At 33.7% G+C, this 15,474-nt stretch overlaps 1 protein-coding gene across 1 annotated transcript in view; it reads right to left on the bottom strand.

Moving 5' to 3' along the window:
* Positions 1-1,562: 1,562 nt before the first annotated feature.
* Positions 1,563-15,474, bottom strand: part of LOC129232262 (probable citrate synthase 2, mitochondrial) — a 28,703-nt gene continuing 14,791 nt past the window's right edge. The window contains exons 5-8 of the mRNA XM_054866464.1: positions 7,715-7,844; positions 7,510-7,611; positions 2,802-3,011; positions 1,563-2,273 (exon numbers count right to left, since the gene is read on the bottom strand). Coding sequence (XP_054722439.1) covers positions 2,109-2,273; positions 2,802-3,011; positions 7,510-7,611; positions 7,715-7,844 — 607 coding nt within the window. The 3' untranslated portion in view covers positions 1,563-2,108. The remainder of the gene's footprint in view (positions 2,274-2,801; positions 3,012-7,509; positions 7,612-7,714; positions 7,845-15,474) is intronic.

Here is a 15,474-nt window from a genome sequence, read left to right as displayed (position 1 = left end):
CCAAAATTTTCGCAGAAAGATTTCCGTATCTGATGCATTTGGCAGTTTTTTCAACGTTGCTGTTTTTGAAGCCGAAGACTACGTCATAATGTTTCTCAGCTTTCACCATGTAAACAAAATATCGCCAATCAAAGAATTTTCAAAAGACCTTTTTTACTGTGTTAAATAATCCAGCAACTAAATTAGGCAAATCCATAAACAGCACAAAAACTTCCATTAATTTTCCTTTTTGCACAATTTCAAACAATCACCAAATTGTATTACTTATTTTGGTAACATTTCGGATGAAACTGTTTAGCGCCATTTTATGGTGACCAAAAATATCTCAGCATCTAGCGACGATATCTCTGTAACGAAAATTAATATCATATCGTTTTACAAAGTAAGGAAAGAATGGGGGAGCATCATCGAAGGTACCCCGAAACGACTTTCGCAAATTCGGTAAAATCGCACCAAGAGCCACAATGATTGAAATTTCCCGAAATAACTAAAGCAAGTATAAGGGGATTACGAGCGCAGCTACTTTTTTTTAATCACTTCGTACTTCATTAGCCATACAGAGAAGGTTTTAGACTCCATGTTAAAAAAAAAGTATCAACAGATTAATCTTTTTAAATATGAGAAGATTAATTTCATGTTTTTTAAATTTGTATATGCTTAAATATAGTGCTTTCGTTTCTAAATCAATATTACTTTGTTCTTTATACTTATTGCTATTTTAATTTTATGGGTAAGGAAGAAACTCGATTTTTAATCACGTCAAAAAGATGTGTTTTAAATTCTTTCACTTAAAACAGAAAACAAAAGCAAGTAACGATTTTTTCTAATAATTATTACTGACCCAGGCAACGCCGGGTATTTTTGCTAGTGTTTAATAAAATGAATTTGTAACTTAAGTAATGAATGAATAAATGAATGAATTGTGAAACAATAATCGAATAAAAAGTAAATTAATTGATTAATATATAAGAATTAAGAAATGAGTGGCTGAAATGATAAATGGGGTCGTTTCCAAAATTTTAAAAGTATTTTCTCTGAAAGAGCATACTTAAAAACATAGGATCTGACAATATTTTTAATAATTCATTTAAGTTTAATATTTAAAAAAAAAAAAAACTTAAATCGTTGCGCTTTCATTGTTTACACTTCTATCGCGTGACATCACAAATGATGAAATGCCACTCAGTGTTTCCATTCACAGAACAAAATATTTAATTCACATCTTTACTCACGTGTATTGGCAACGATATGGTTGACAGCAAGTGTAGAGCGCAATTTTATTTCGCTGCTTGATTATCATAACGTGAAAACGTAGTAGAAAGATGCACCAAATTGCATCATTTGTGACGTCATAAAGACCACACCTTGTTTGGAAAATCGGACATTTAAAAAAATTAATTAAAAAAAAACTGTTGGAAAAATGAAAGCATTTTCTGGGTCCATGTAATTTTTTTTGCTCATTCTATCCATTTCAATGACTAAAAGTAGTACTTTTGACTGAAGGAAACCCCCCCATTAATAAGAAAACAAGAGAATAATTGAATAAATAAGTGAATTTTTAATTGAAGGAATGCAAAATGAATTAATTTATAACTGAATACATAAGTCATTTAATTGATAATTGAACAAATAAACAAAATGAATTATTTCACTTTGTATCGCGTATAGATCTGACTAATTTGACAAAATATTAAAAATAGAAATAAGCTTAATATTAATTAAACAAACACTGCACTAAATATTAGTATGTCTCAGTTAATATTTAAAATGTTAATGTTTAAAACTTCCTCTTTTTATAAAAACAAAAATAATTTTTGACTTACAGCAAAAAAAAAAAAAAAAAAAAAAAAAATTGTAACATGAGTATCAATTTTTCAAAATTTCTTGTATTATCATATGCTTTGATTTTCGTTTTTCTGACTGGAGTAGCCTACATATGTTATCAGATAGTTAAAATATTACCAGATAGGTGGTGCTGAAAACAGTTAAAATGTTTCACCATTTCACTTTGACCCAGGTTCCCCTATATACACGAACAAGTATTTTTTATGGACACTCTCTCAGAAAAATATTATGATTGCGTTCCAGCTGTGACGTGCTTGAAGTGTTTAGATGGCTCCGACAAGTTTCATTAGGCCATCGGTGGTTAAGGACTTCGGCCGCTCCAAAGGAAGTTCTAACCCACGGTCCCAGACCAGGGAAGCCATCACGCCCAGGGAACGACCCATGCTCAAGATTAGGGTGTAGAACAGAGCCTCGGTCAAGCCGTAGTGCTAGAAAAGAAAGGAGAAAGTGAACAAAATGTGATAAAAAAAATCTCGATGAATGAATGAATTTCTGTTAAGGAGCTGCTGCTGGCATTTTCAGAAGTTAGTCAGATTTGAAAGCTCTGGTCTCGAAACGGATTCAAAGCGTCCTTTTCAATGCCTGTAAATCAATTCTCACATGTTTTTGATAAAAGGAGTGTGGGGTCTAAGATCACTCAATTGGGTTTGTTAAGAATAAAAATGTTAGGTTTTCCGAGAGAAATCGTGAAACTATAAAAAACTTCGATGTGGTTCAAGGAGAAAGCGACTTTTGCACTAACAAAAACAGTATTGCAAGGAAATGCGTAACAGCTTGCTACACTGCATCTAGAGATAGTAGTTTAGCCTTTGTTTCAGGTTCACCAGTCTGAGATAACCATAATAAAACTGAAGGCAAAAAACCTGAGAAGCCATTACTACTGAGAGAAAAAGTTTAAAAAAACAAATACAGAATTTATCCTTAAGGAGAATTCAACATTTAAGAACTGTATTTACCTGTAAGAGAACATCACTAAAAGCATCAGTATTGGGATAAGGGTTTTTGACTTTTCCGAGTTTCATAAGAATGGGCGGAACCAGTTTGTAAAGCCTGGAAGTAAGTTTGACGAGAGGATCGTCGGGAAAATGTTTCAAGGCGTATTTTCTCTGTTCTTCATAACGAGGATCCGTTTTTCTTAAGACGGCGTGACCGTAGCCAGGTATAACCTAAAAAGAAATTACAGCAGGGTTTTAGAGCGATAAGATGAGAAGAAAACTTCTTTCAAGATACAGCAATAACTTGCTCCTAATGATTTAAAATAATATTAACGTCAGTAACCACCATTGTCAAGAAGCATCGAATGTTGCCCAGACTATAGTATCCAAACTACGGGGAGTATAAGTCAAAAATTACCTACACTTTTCGTTCTACAACCTTATTAAACTAAAATAGGAGGCGGCCAAATGCGCATGTGTTGAGTTGCGCGGCGTGTGTGTGGTCACGTGTGCGGAATTCAATTACGATCGCGTCAGTTGTCGTTTAGCTACAGCAGCATAAGCATGTCAGCGCCGCTATCTGATTCCACCAAAGTGGAGCAATGGGGAGTGGTCAAATTTTTGTTGACCAATAAGCTGAAGCCAGCGATTGGAAATAAAAGCTGCTGTCTACTCCCAAAGAAAGTTTTGTTGTGTCAAGACAAAGCCCGGCTGCACACGGCGCACCACATCATGGTAACAGTCAACAGGTTGGCTTTGAGACAATGGAACACTCTCCCTATAGCCCAGATCTCGCCAGCTCGAGGAAGCTTTCAGAGGTCGTCGAGTTGGCTCAGACATGGAAAAAAGAGGCTGCAAAAGACGGTGTGAAAGTGGCTTCATGACCAACCGAAAACCTTCTACCAGGAAGGCATACGAAAGTCTGTGACTCGCTGGATTAAGTGCATTGCTAAAGGTGGAGACTTATACCGAAAAATAGTGTATCTGTTGTATACCTATTGCAGTTTCATAAAGTTGTAGAACGAAAAGTGTAAGTAATTTTTGACACACTTGTACATACCAATTCAATATCATAACTGTAACATGCATATATCAAATTTCAACATGCATATATTCAAACCAAATATATGCGTTCTCACGAATTAACTTTTTATTTTAACTAGTAGTAAATTTAAATACTGTATATTGGCAATTATGCAAATAAAAAAAGGAAAACCCTTAAACAACTACTTGTATACTCATAGTATACTTGTGTCTGTTCGAAAATAAAAATTAGGTGATAACTTACAGTGTGCACCTTTCAACCACGTACATCTACCACGAATGTTTTAATTGACAACCGTAAATAAATACCTGGACTCCTTTAGCATAGAATTTTTGTATGCTTACGTTACGCAATTTGTTATGCAATGTTAAATTTTACAAACGTATTTGCAATTTGGACCATCCCCTCCCCCTACAGAAACCTATGCAACGAAATATACTTGTATTTTTCCTAAAATGGTAGATACGAGTTAGTTCATAACTAGAATTATCGACCAACTATTCACCTACTAAAGAGTTCTCGTAGTTTTTTGTTTTAAGTGTTAATTCAGTCCACCACATCAATCTGTTTGTTTTAAAAGTATCGTATACTTAACTTTACTTTAGAGGGAAGTAAATTTTCAAAAACTATTAACAATTTTGAAGAAATGAAAATATTAATATTGAGCAAGTGAGACCGTTGCAAAAATTTCTGAACAAATTAATATGCAGAGTTCAAACAAAAGAGAATCTGTTGTATTCAAACAGATGAATCCAATTCAAAATTGCCACATTTCTTTCATTATACGCTGTACTTGAAATTTGTCAGATATATTTGATTGAGAATGCTGTTTTGAACACCCCCACTAGAGTACTTTGCTGCCGCATCAGTTATTGAACTACTAACTCCATCAGTTACAAGCGACACGGCTTGCACTTGGAACTTCAGTTAGGTCCCTTGATCTCACACCCTGCGATTTTTTCTTGTGGTTGTTTGTGAAAGACGCTGTTTAGGTAGGTACCACTCCCTACATACATGAATGACTTACGAAGCCGTATCACAGTGGTGGTGAACTCAGCGACACAAGACACATTCGTCATCAAGTGTGGGATGAATTGGGCTACCTTCTAGATGTTAATGGGGTAGCCAGAAGAGGGTCTATTGAACATCTGTAAACTTCCATAGATGCATAATCACATGTAATTTACAGAATTCAAGTACAATGATTAGTGCTGAAGATACAGAAATTTGAAATAGGTTAATTCCCTGCGTGACTCACACTACAAATTGAGAATTTCAAGACACAAATCTCTCTTATCTCAAACTTATTGAAGTAATATCTCCTTTTTTTTTCTCAGCATTACTAATTAGCATTGAAACAAACTACCCAACATATTATTATTCACTAAAAGCTTTACATGACAGTTGGAAGTGTTAAAATACAAATGTGACTCACACTACATGCAACAGGAAGTGATATTTTGGTGATGTTTATATCTTTGGATATCTTCCTCTTCAGCAAAATAAGAAATAAAACTTGTTCTATTTATGCATCCAGAAGGTTCAAAATCAAGAAAAATATGCAATATTTATTAATATAATCTATTTAAAAATATTAGGGGGCTTTTCCATATGTGACTCTCTTTACATCTAGATTGTAACTCACAATACAGTTTCCAATTTCGAAACACAAAACAAATCCTACACATTTATTTTTCAACATGGACATATTTTAAACAACATAAATCTCAAAGAACGTGTTTTAAAGCAGAATTACAAGATTTAAACTAACCCATGACATAATTATTAAGGCAAAAATTTTGAAATATGTAATGCATGCACTGGATTAAACGGCTCAGTAAGTTTCTTTGTAGCACTATCAGAAAAAGTTATATCTACGTCAGATATGTCATCAACTTTAAGCTAAGAGAAACGTTTGGAGTCCTTATAAAATCTTAAAAATTTAACGGTCACGACACCTAAGCTTCTGTTGCCAATAACTTGACCAAAAAAATACTTTACTAATCTATTGCTAGAAAAATGAACAAAAATTCGGTCCCCAACATTAAAATTTGAAGATTCTTCATATGTGTATGTTTTCGACGCCTTCTGGTTCTTCAAAGCTCCCATTTGTGAACTTGAATATATTTTTATTCATCTTCTCTGAGATTAACAAAATTTTTAGCTTGTATGGGGATGCTTTCTCAAAACAATGCATCCTCCTTGTTTCAGGAATCGGCTTGATTTCAATCCCATTTGGTGTTCACAGCTTATCATAAAAAGACATTTTGGATGTTATCAACTCCTGTGGAGTGATATGGAGTGAATATTCAGACAAATCTCTGCAGCCGTTTGCGTGAACGTTTTAGCAGAATGGGGATTAATTTTCCTAGATAACTTAGCCTCCTTCCCTCGCCGCTTCAGAGTACCACCCAAGTCATCGATTGCACCATTGCCATGGCTAATGGCAGAAAATTGCCATTGAAACTTTTCTCCTATTAATGTACCCAAATAAAGCTGATTTATTAACGTTCTGTCTCAGTTTGCGAAAATCTAAGTATTTCTCGGATTCCTTAAGCCTTTTTCTTCGCTCTGCTTTACGCTGAGATGGAGTTTCAGCCATAGTATCTATAGCAAATACATTTAAATTAGTAGTTTGTGTAAATTTTATAATTTTAAAGACAAATTTTGTCATAAAAGTGTAAAAACTCGCAAAGCAAAAACCAAACTGTGATTAACACTACACACATATTTATATTTCTATTTCTAACAGTATTCAAAATTATATCAAATGAATTGTGAAAAAGTATTGACATTAAGTAAAAGAAAGAAAATAAAAATATTGGAGCTGAAAGTATAGGCATTATTCAATAAAACTAAATTTTCTATGTTTTGTGTGACTCAAACTACATGTATTTAGGCTCATTCAAAAATACAAAATTTGACATGTTGAAGTTATTATTGTAAAAAATTGGCATGCATTCTTAAAGTACGGCAAAACCACTTTTAAAAAATGCTAATAGATTACACATCAACTTATCATGTATGTTAAAAAGATCCTTATGAAAATTATCAACTTTGCGTGCAGCAACACATGTTTACAAATGTCTTTTGTATGCTTGTTTGTTGCCAGATGCAAAACAAAAAAAGCAGTTTTTGCATAAATAATGTGAAATTCAATCTATATTTACTATTAAAAAAATGAAGAAACATTTTAAATGAAGTTTTTTTTTTTTTAATTTGACCATTGGATGTACTTTGGCATGGAAATACACAATAGTGTCTATCTTTCTAAATCTCCCTGCATTTTATTGTTAGAGAGAGTGTCAGAAATAATTGCGCAGCTGCATTTAAAATGATGAAATACAACGCAAAAAGTTGTCTAGAGCTTGTCCAGTAGATGTAGCAACTTTACTTTATTAGATTCTAGTCTGCTACACCAAGTTGAGATGGCAGAAATAATTTTTCGTATTTTATTTCATTATAAGTGCAATCTCATTCCTCTCACCGTCCCATTCCGCCCAATTCATCCTTATTATTTGAAAATGTAACTCTGTGTAATTTACCCTTACTTTAATTGCAACTTTATTTTTTCGTTTTTACTTCATTTTCAACTTTTCAAATTGCTTTTCAAGGCCACTCTCCAGTTTTAGAATGTTATTTCATTCCGACAGTTAGCTAAAATTCAGACGAGCAAATAAATACCTGTGCCGATTTTAGTGTCTTCCATATAAACTCCTCCAGTTGTTCATCTGTAGCCTCATTTCCTAGTTCTTTTTGAAGTTTATCAAGCCATAACGCAACTTCCTAAAACATCAACAAAATAGTATTTAGCATAATCAATTCAGTATTCAGCATAAAAATAAATTATGTTGAAAACTACAGTTAAAGACGAGAGAAATTTTCGTACTTGAATTGCTGACCCGTGGAGGGGCCCAGCCATTCCGTTAAGCCCAGCCGCCAAGGAGAGGTAAGGATCCGAGAGAGTACTCCCCACTAAATGAACCGTGTGAGCACAGACATTCGCGCCTCCGTGATCACTAAGAAGAAAACATTTTTGTATTCTTTTTAGTCAAGTTTAGTTTTGTGTAACTAACAAACCAACCAATTAGGGCCGTGGTAGCCCGATCGGTAGAGTGTCGGATTCGGGGCCGGAGGGTCCTGGGTTCGAACCTCGATGGTCGAAGACCCACCGTCGTCATTAAAGGGGACTGGGCGACGTTAAATATGCTCGTGGTCTCAATGTCCTCCAAGTGAAACGATACCTCTGTGGGTGCTAGCACCAGGTAGTTATTAGCTCCTGGACTAATTTCCAAATTCTCATAAACTGTTCGATCCGGTGATGGTGCTGCCATCTATCGGTATATAAAATAATGGAGGCAAGGCACTTAGTATGCAGTCCTCGACATAAATACAGTTGTAGTCAGTTGTGACTCTGAATAGAATAGAAACCAACCAATTAGCCAACCCACACTTTGGAGAGCAAGAACAATTGTTGCTCGATTTAACGAACCTCTAATGAACGAACAGTCACGATTTTACTGGTTGTTGTCACGAAAAACCTTTTATTTAAACAATGTAATTTTTTGTTCTTTTTGACGAACTGGAAATGGCAAAATCCTCTTTTACGGGCTCGACTTAAAGTCGGTTACAGCACCAGGACAGGAAATTTCAGGATAGAAGATGATGATTTTATTTAAATTGTAATTTCATCTTCCTCCTTCATTCCTTTTCCTTATAAATAAAAAAAAAGTTTTAAAATAGAAAGCAGACCTTTACGATCAGAATTTCTGGATGTCTGTGCGCTTTTTTATTTGGCACCAAATAAGAAACATCTATTTGTATTGACGGGACTTGCCGTGGAAATATGCGTACCATAAGTAGCGCATATAGATATTGATACATCTCGATTTTTGCGAACTTTTGTTGTTGTCAGAAGGAGTTCGTAAAATTGATCGTCAACGTGCAAAAATGATCCCAATGCTCTTATTTTTATGCACTTCTATCCTAAAGTTCAAATCTTATACCTCAAAGTTGCTCCTAACATCATATCTGCAATATTGTTACCAAATGTTCTCTGTAATAACGTTATTTTCATGGGAAATTTCTTTTTTCTCATCTTACGTACTCTAAGGACGCGTTTGCAAAGAAAAATGAAAAAGCTGGCTCAAAGGGTACTCCCCCCCTCTTTGAGACCGGTATACACTGGAATAGAGTCGCTTCCGAAATTTCAAAAGTATCGTTTTCCGAAAGAGCACGCTTAAACATAGGATTTGACCATTTTAAAAATAGTTTACAATTTACAAAGTTTACTATTTAAAAAAATATATTTAAATCGGCGCGCAGAGTCAATTTTATTTTTACGCTTCTGCGCATGACATCACAAATGATGAATTGCCATTCATCCTTGCCATTATCTCAGAGCGAATATTACTCATATATAGTGGCAACGATGTGGTTGATAGCAAGCTTAAAGCGCAATATTTAATTCGCTTCTGGATTATCATAACCTGGAAACGCGATAGACAGCAAGCGTAAACATTCAGCACGTCAGTGGAATGCGCGTGTGACGTCATAAAGACCACGCCTTGTTTGAAAAATCGGACATTTGAAAAAAATAATTAAAAAATAACTGTTGGGAAAATGCAAGTATTTTCTGTATCCATGTGATTATTTCTGCTCATTCTATCAACTTCAGTGACTGGAAGTAGTACTTTTGACTGAAGGAAACAACCCCATTCATTGTTCCCTACATTGTGGAAGCGGAAGAGTCGTCTCATTCTGGGCTCGTAAGTTAAAGATTTTGGTGAATGTAAGCCTGCCCTTGCACTGCGAGCTAAGCGCGCTCAACCCATCAATGCACTTACGAGTTAAGCGCACTTACTTTAAAAGTCGTTTGCACTGCATATTGACCGTTCCCAAGCGGTAATTCTGTAATCCACGCTATGGCTTGATTTCATCCATGCTCAATAGATGGCGCCACTACTTTTTCATGATTTTTTTTGCTTTATTTTTAAAAATGTCTTGTGTCTTTTGAAGTTTTAACCATGGATAGCTTATCATCCGGCTTTACTTATTCAAATATTAATATTACAAACGATCAAAACGAAAATTTAACTTACAGAGTAAAAGAAATCACTGATGAAAATGCTGCAAATGTAAGTTTTAAAAATTTTTTTCTTAATTTAATTGCGGATATTCCCGAAAAAAAAAAGATATTCTTAAAGGGACAGAACAGCCGATTTAAATTATTGGAATTAAAAAAAAATGTGAAAATTCATGTGCCTAAAGGTTTAACGTTGTAATTAATAATTTAATCAACGGTCTAATTGATACAACTATATCAATTAGATAACATTATATGCAGTATTCGGGGGGGGGGGAGTACATGTATATAGTGTGAAATGTAAGTCAGAACAGCTCTTTTACAAAAGTACTCCAATAGGCTTTCTAGTTTTTTGTTTATTATTATTATTATTATTATTATTATTTTTGAAAAACACAAAGACACACATATATATTTACATGTATGCCAATGATTTTTTTTGGTGGTGGGGGGGGGTGTTCGCTTCCTTTTGGGGGGGGGAAACATTCACCCTTAGTTTTATTTACCCATGTTTTGTAGCATTTTTTAAAATTAATTTTCTTTTTAGTTTGTTCATTAAGTTTTGTTGTTTTTTCCACCAGTACTTACATGTTCTTAACTTAATTGCTATGTTGGGCCTTTTTTGGTTAAAGATTTTTTAGATTGTATTTGTGTTTTAATAAAAATTGAATTAACTTCTCTTTTGATTGGCTTATACAGATTTAACTTAAATATGCTTGTTAATTTTATACACGGAACTGGTTACAGCAACACAGTGAAGATACAAAAAGTACTTGGCGTGTTGCAACAACATATCCGAAATCAGGGAGATTTAATAAATACAAAATCAGCTATCGCTGTGTGCATGACAGACAGAATAGTTTCTGGGGATGGTCCTTCAAAGCATACGGGATGCACTGCTAAATTGACAATCACAATACAAAGGCAAGTTACTTTCAATTAAATGTATATATAACAGGGTTTGAAATAAGGTTCAATTTCTAGAAGGGGAATGTCCCCCGTTACTTCAGATTCCAGGGGGGATTTTTTGAGTTTCGGGGAGAATTTTTATAAGTTCTGAAAATTTGTTTACTATTTTTTTTTATAATTCATTTTTATTTCATTTTTCTATTTATTCATTTTTAAATTATAATTTTTTTGGTGTAATATCAGTCCCATTTTCAAATAATTATTCCTTAATTTTGCAATTTTACTTTATTATTTCATTTTCAATAAAATATTTTACAACTAAGTAACATCACATACACTCAATTATTTTTTTTCAATAGAACATTTTCTGGTTCTAATTATCCGAATGGGGTTCAGTCCCGATTATTTAGAAAAATATTTCTACTGAACAAAGACTTTTTTTCTGGCGATCAAAAAGTTCAAGTAAAAAATTGCCTATAATTTTCCAAAACGGACTGTCGTTTCCAGCAGTTTTCGGATCGCATTTCGACCGGCGGATCGGAATTAGTTGATATTGGCGGATCGGAATCGGTTGATGTAACCAGTTCTGTGTATAAAATTAACAAGCATATTTAAGTTAAATCTGTATAAGCCATTCAAAAGAGAAATTAATTCAATTTTTATTGAAACACAAATACAATCTAAAAAATCCTTAACCAAAAAAGGCCCAACATAGCAATTTAGTAAAGAACATGTAAGTACTGGTGGAAAAAACAACAAAAGTTAAAGAACAAACTAAACAGAAAATTAATTTTAAAAAATGTTACAAAACATGGGTAAATAAAACTAAGGGTGAATGTGTCCCCCCCCCAAAAAGGAAGCGATCACACCCCCCCCCCACCAAAAAAAAATCATTGGCATATATTATATATGTGTGTCTTTGTGTTTTTCAAAAATAAATAAATAAATAAATAAATAAAAAACTAGAAAGCCTATTGGAGTACTTTTGTAAAAGAGCTGTTCTGACTTACATTTCACACTATATATATGTACTCCCCCCCCCCCGAATACTGCATATAATGTTATCTAATTGATATAGTTGTATCAATTAGACCGTTGATTAAATTATTAATTACAACGTTAAACCTTTAGGCACATGAATTGTCACATTTTTTCTTAAATTCCAATAATTTAAATCGGCTGTTCTGTCCCTTTAATAACTTTTTTTTTTCCGGGATTATCCGCAATTAAATTAAGAAAAAAAATTTTAAAACTTACATTTGCAGCATTTTCATCAGTGATTTCTTTTACTCTGTAAGTTAAATTTTCGTTTTGATCGTAATACATTTTTGAAAAGAAAGCAAAAAAAAAAAAAAAAAAAATTCATGAAAAAGTAGTGGCGCCATCTATCGAGCATAGAAAAAACCAAGCCATAGCGTGGATTACAGAATTACCGCTTGGGATCGGTCGATATGCGTGTCGCTCAACTGAGCGGCTTTGAGATGCGCTAAGTGAATGCGCAGTAGGTTAGCTGAAAACTAAGCGGCTTAATTCCGCCAGTGCAAACGGGGTATAAGAGTGAAACCGAGGCCTTCGAGATAGGAAGGCCATCCAACTAGCAAATGACGTCATCGTTTGTCGATCCACAATGATATTGGGAAGTGAGCACTTCGATTAATATTTTGGTTAAATAAAACTATTTGGTTTATTTATTATTGACTTCTGTTATTTTAGTAGCATTACAAGTTCTACTTTTTCATTTGAAAACATAAAAAGGAACCGATAATCATACATTAAAAAATACACTGAGCTTAATTCATTATATTTGACATAAAAACATTTATAAGTATTACAAAGTATTCAAATAACTAAACACGATTTTATTTTACAATCATGTTAAAACAAAGTGATAAATAAACAGTTTTATTTTTCATTGGAAATTGTTTTTTAACTAATCTCATTTTAACTACTCGTATATTGTATTGAAACATTAAGTCTTAAGAAGTATTCAAATAAATAAATGAACTTTCATTTTACAATTACATCAAAACAAAAAATAATATTACTATTGTATTTGAATAAGAATTAAATGAAATTTTAAAAAATAAATAAACATTTTTACTTAAGAAAACGGGAAACATGACTGCAATATGTTTCAAAGACATAACATCAAATTAAAGTACATAATACCATATTATTAATGTTAACTTAGCTGAGCAAATTTATGCTTTTCAAAAGACGTGAATGCTTGGGTGCCATCCCCCAAAGTAGACGGTGCCCTACCCCCTTCAATTATGAAAACTTCAAAAAAAAAAAAAAAAACCCAAAACATCTCCATCTCCCTTAAAATTTCAAGGGCACAGTTATTTATAACTATAGCCGTTGAAAAGCTATCATTACTATGAGACTATGATTCCGACCCCTCCTCCCCCCTTCGGTGGGCACTCTCGAAAAATTACACAGGAATTCAACTTGAAAAACTTTAATTAAAGAATGTATAATACAACATCATGAATACTGTATGTTGTACATCCAAAAAATGTATTCAATATCTAAACAGCCTTTTTTTTTTTTTTTTGAATTCGGCTACTTTTCCATTTTCAGCTTTTTCTGCTGCTAATGATTCTTGTGTGGGGGGGGGGGGCTTTAATAGTTCATCATTTTAAGGCTTTTGAAAAATTATTTTAAAAAGCATTAATTGATGACAAAGTAACCTTTTTCAAAAAACTTTTCATAGAATGACCATTTTAGCAACTTTCTTTAATACTTAAAACCTCATATATGTTAAATTTAGATCAACATTTTGCTGAGTAGGCTCTTTTAGGAAATCAATGTGACAGTTTTGTGACAGGGGGAAGGGAGGGGATAACAAGAAGTGTGACATCACGCGTTGTTTATAACAATATGCTCATGTTGAACAGCGTTACATGTAACAAGGAGGAGGGGGGGGGGAATTTGTTCAAAAGTTTGCATAATACTTTATAGACAGCCCCTTAATTCAATTTATGTTACAGTTTCAGAGTTCCTGAAAGCTTATTAACAGAAAACCCAAGGAGTTCAAAAAATATGTAGTTCAAGATATTTTGCCCTTTTTAAGCATAAACAAACAAGCACAGAGCATTTGGCAAAAACACGTTGTGTATCCACTGCTCAAAACTAATCTTTCGCAAGCCCAGAAATTATGAATACCGTTAACTTAACCACAATGTGTGCATAAATATCATAAAACTTAATGACAACAGTGAAAAAAACCGTATATATTTTTTTAATTTACGCACAGAACCAGCTTGTTTGAATAACATTGCAGGGGCGTAGTTGGGGGGAAATGTTTGAGTATCGGACCCACGACCTCCGGCGTTCAAATCTAATCTTCTATCTCAGAACTACGGAAGCCCATCAAGGAATGTTTTTTGATCAAAATAACACATGCTAGCGTATGAAACAATTTAATCGAAACGGAAAATATAAGATTAGTTCAGTTAAAAGCCTGTTTCAATAAACTTGTTTACATATTAACTGAATATCAACACCAAGTTACGTTGCTTCTGATAGCAACAAGTATATTTGCAGAAAATTTTGACATATGTATATTGTCAGCTTGGAAAATCCATTTCGAATAAATGCGTGTACAAAGATGAAAAAATAAAGAAATAAAAAGTTGCAAGTTAACCGTTTCAAATATTAAAGCAGTATACTAAAATTACAAATTACAGACAAAGATATCAGAAAGGAAACTGACAATTGTTCGTGTAATGGAGGAAAACGTAAGTAATCTTAACTGCATAAAATGTAAATTTGTTTATTTGAGAAAAGTACTTACCTCCGAACTTTAAAATTTATTCCATTTTTATAGCCCAGCTTTTTTCTTCACATGCAGGTTGTTCGGAAGCGGAAATCGCTGACTCAAATTCACTCAGCAGACACTTATATTATATATATATTTTTTAATTGCTTCTACATTCCGGTACGTGGAAAGGATGAGATAAATCCAACAGTATTGTATTCAAAAATGTGCAGCCGAAGTTAATATTTCCTATTTCATCTATTTCAACCAGACCAAAAAGCACTATTGTTTAACTGGTAGACTGCACTGCTTTCAAAGTTTCGCGCCAAGTTCAAAGATCGACTACTGGTGGCGTAACGAAGCGGGGGGGAGGGGAGTTGTCTGGCCTGTTATCACGTGGGTCTCGGTGAAACCATCCAGACACATAATCAAAGTTCATTCTAACCAGGGACCACACGACTTAAGCTATAATGCAAAAAGTTCAAAATGATAGCATTCGGAAGAGCATATTTAGACATTTTTTTAACCCATGAAATGTCATGGGTCATCCTCGTCCCCTTGCTTTCGGGATATGGGGTCTTAAAGTCTGCCGAAATCTCAAAAAAAGCAGCCAAATTTAAAGACTTGGCAATAAATTTAAATACCGCACTATTTCATCGTCTGCATCTTGCAAGGCATCTCATTTCCATTTTGGGTCATCTGCAAAGCGTGTGAAAGATGATTTGTTTTAATACTGTACTTGTGTGTGTTAAATTAAAGAATCGCCATCAAGCCTATGAAATAGAAAATAGGAAGCTTTATTCAGAGGAACGATAACTTTACAACGAAATTAAACGTAAATTTTAGAATTTCATTGGTGATAATAGCACATTTCAGAATATTACTGTATTTT

Source organism: Uloborus diversus, unplaced genomic scaffold, assembly GCF_026930045.1.
Source record: "Uloborus diversus isolate 005 unplaced genomic scaffold, Udiv.v.3.1 scaffold_1129, whole genome shotgun sequence".
NCBI lineage: Eukaryota > Metazoa > Arthropoda > Arachnida > Araneae > Uloboridae > Uloborus > Uloborus diversus.
This window is presented reverse-complemented; position numbering and strand designations above follow the sequence as displayed.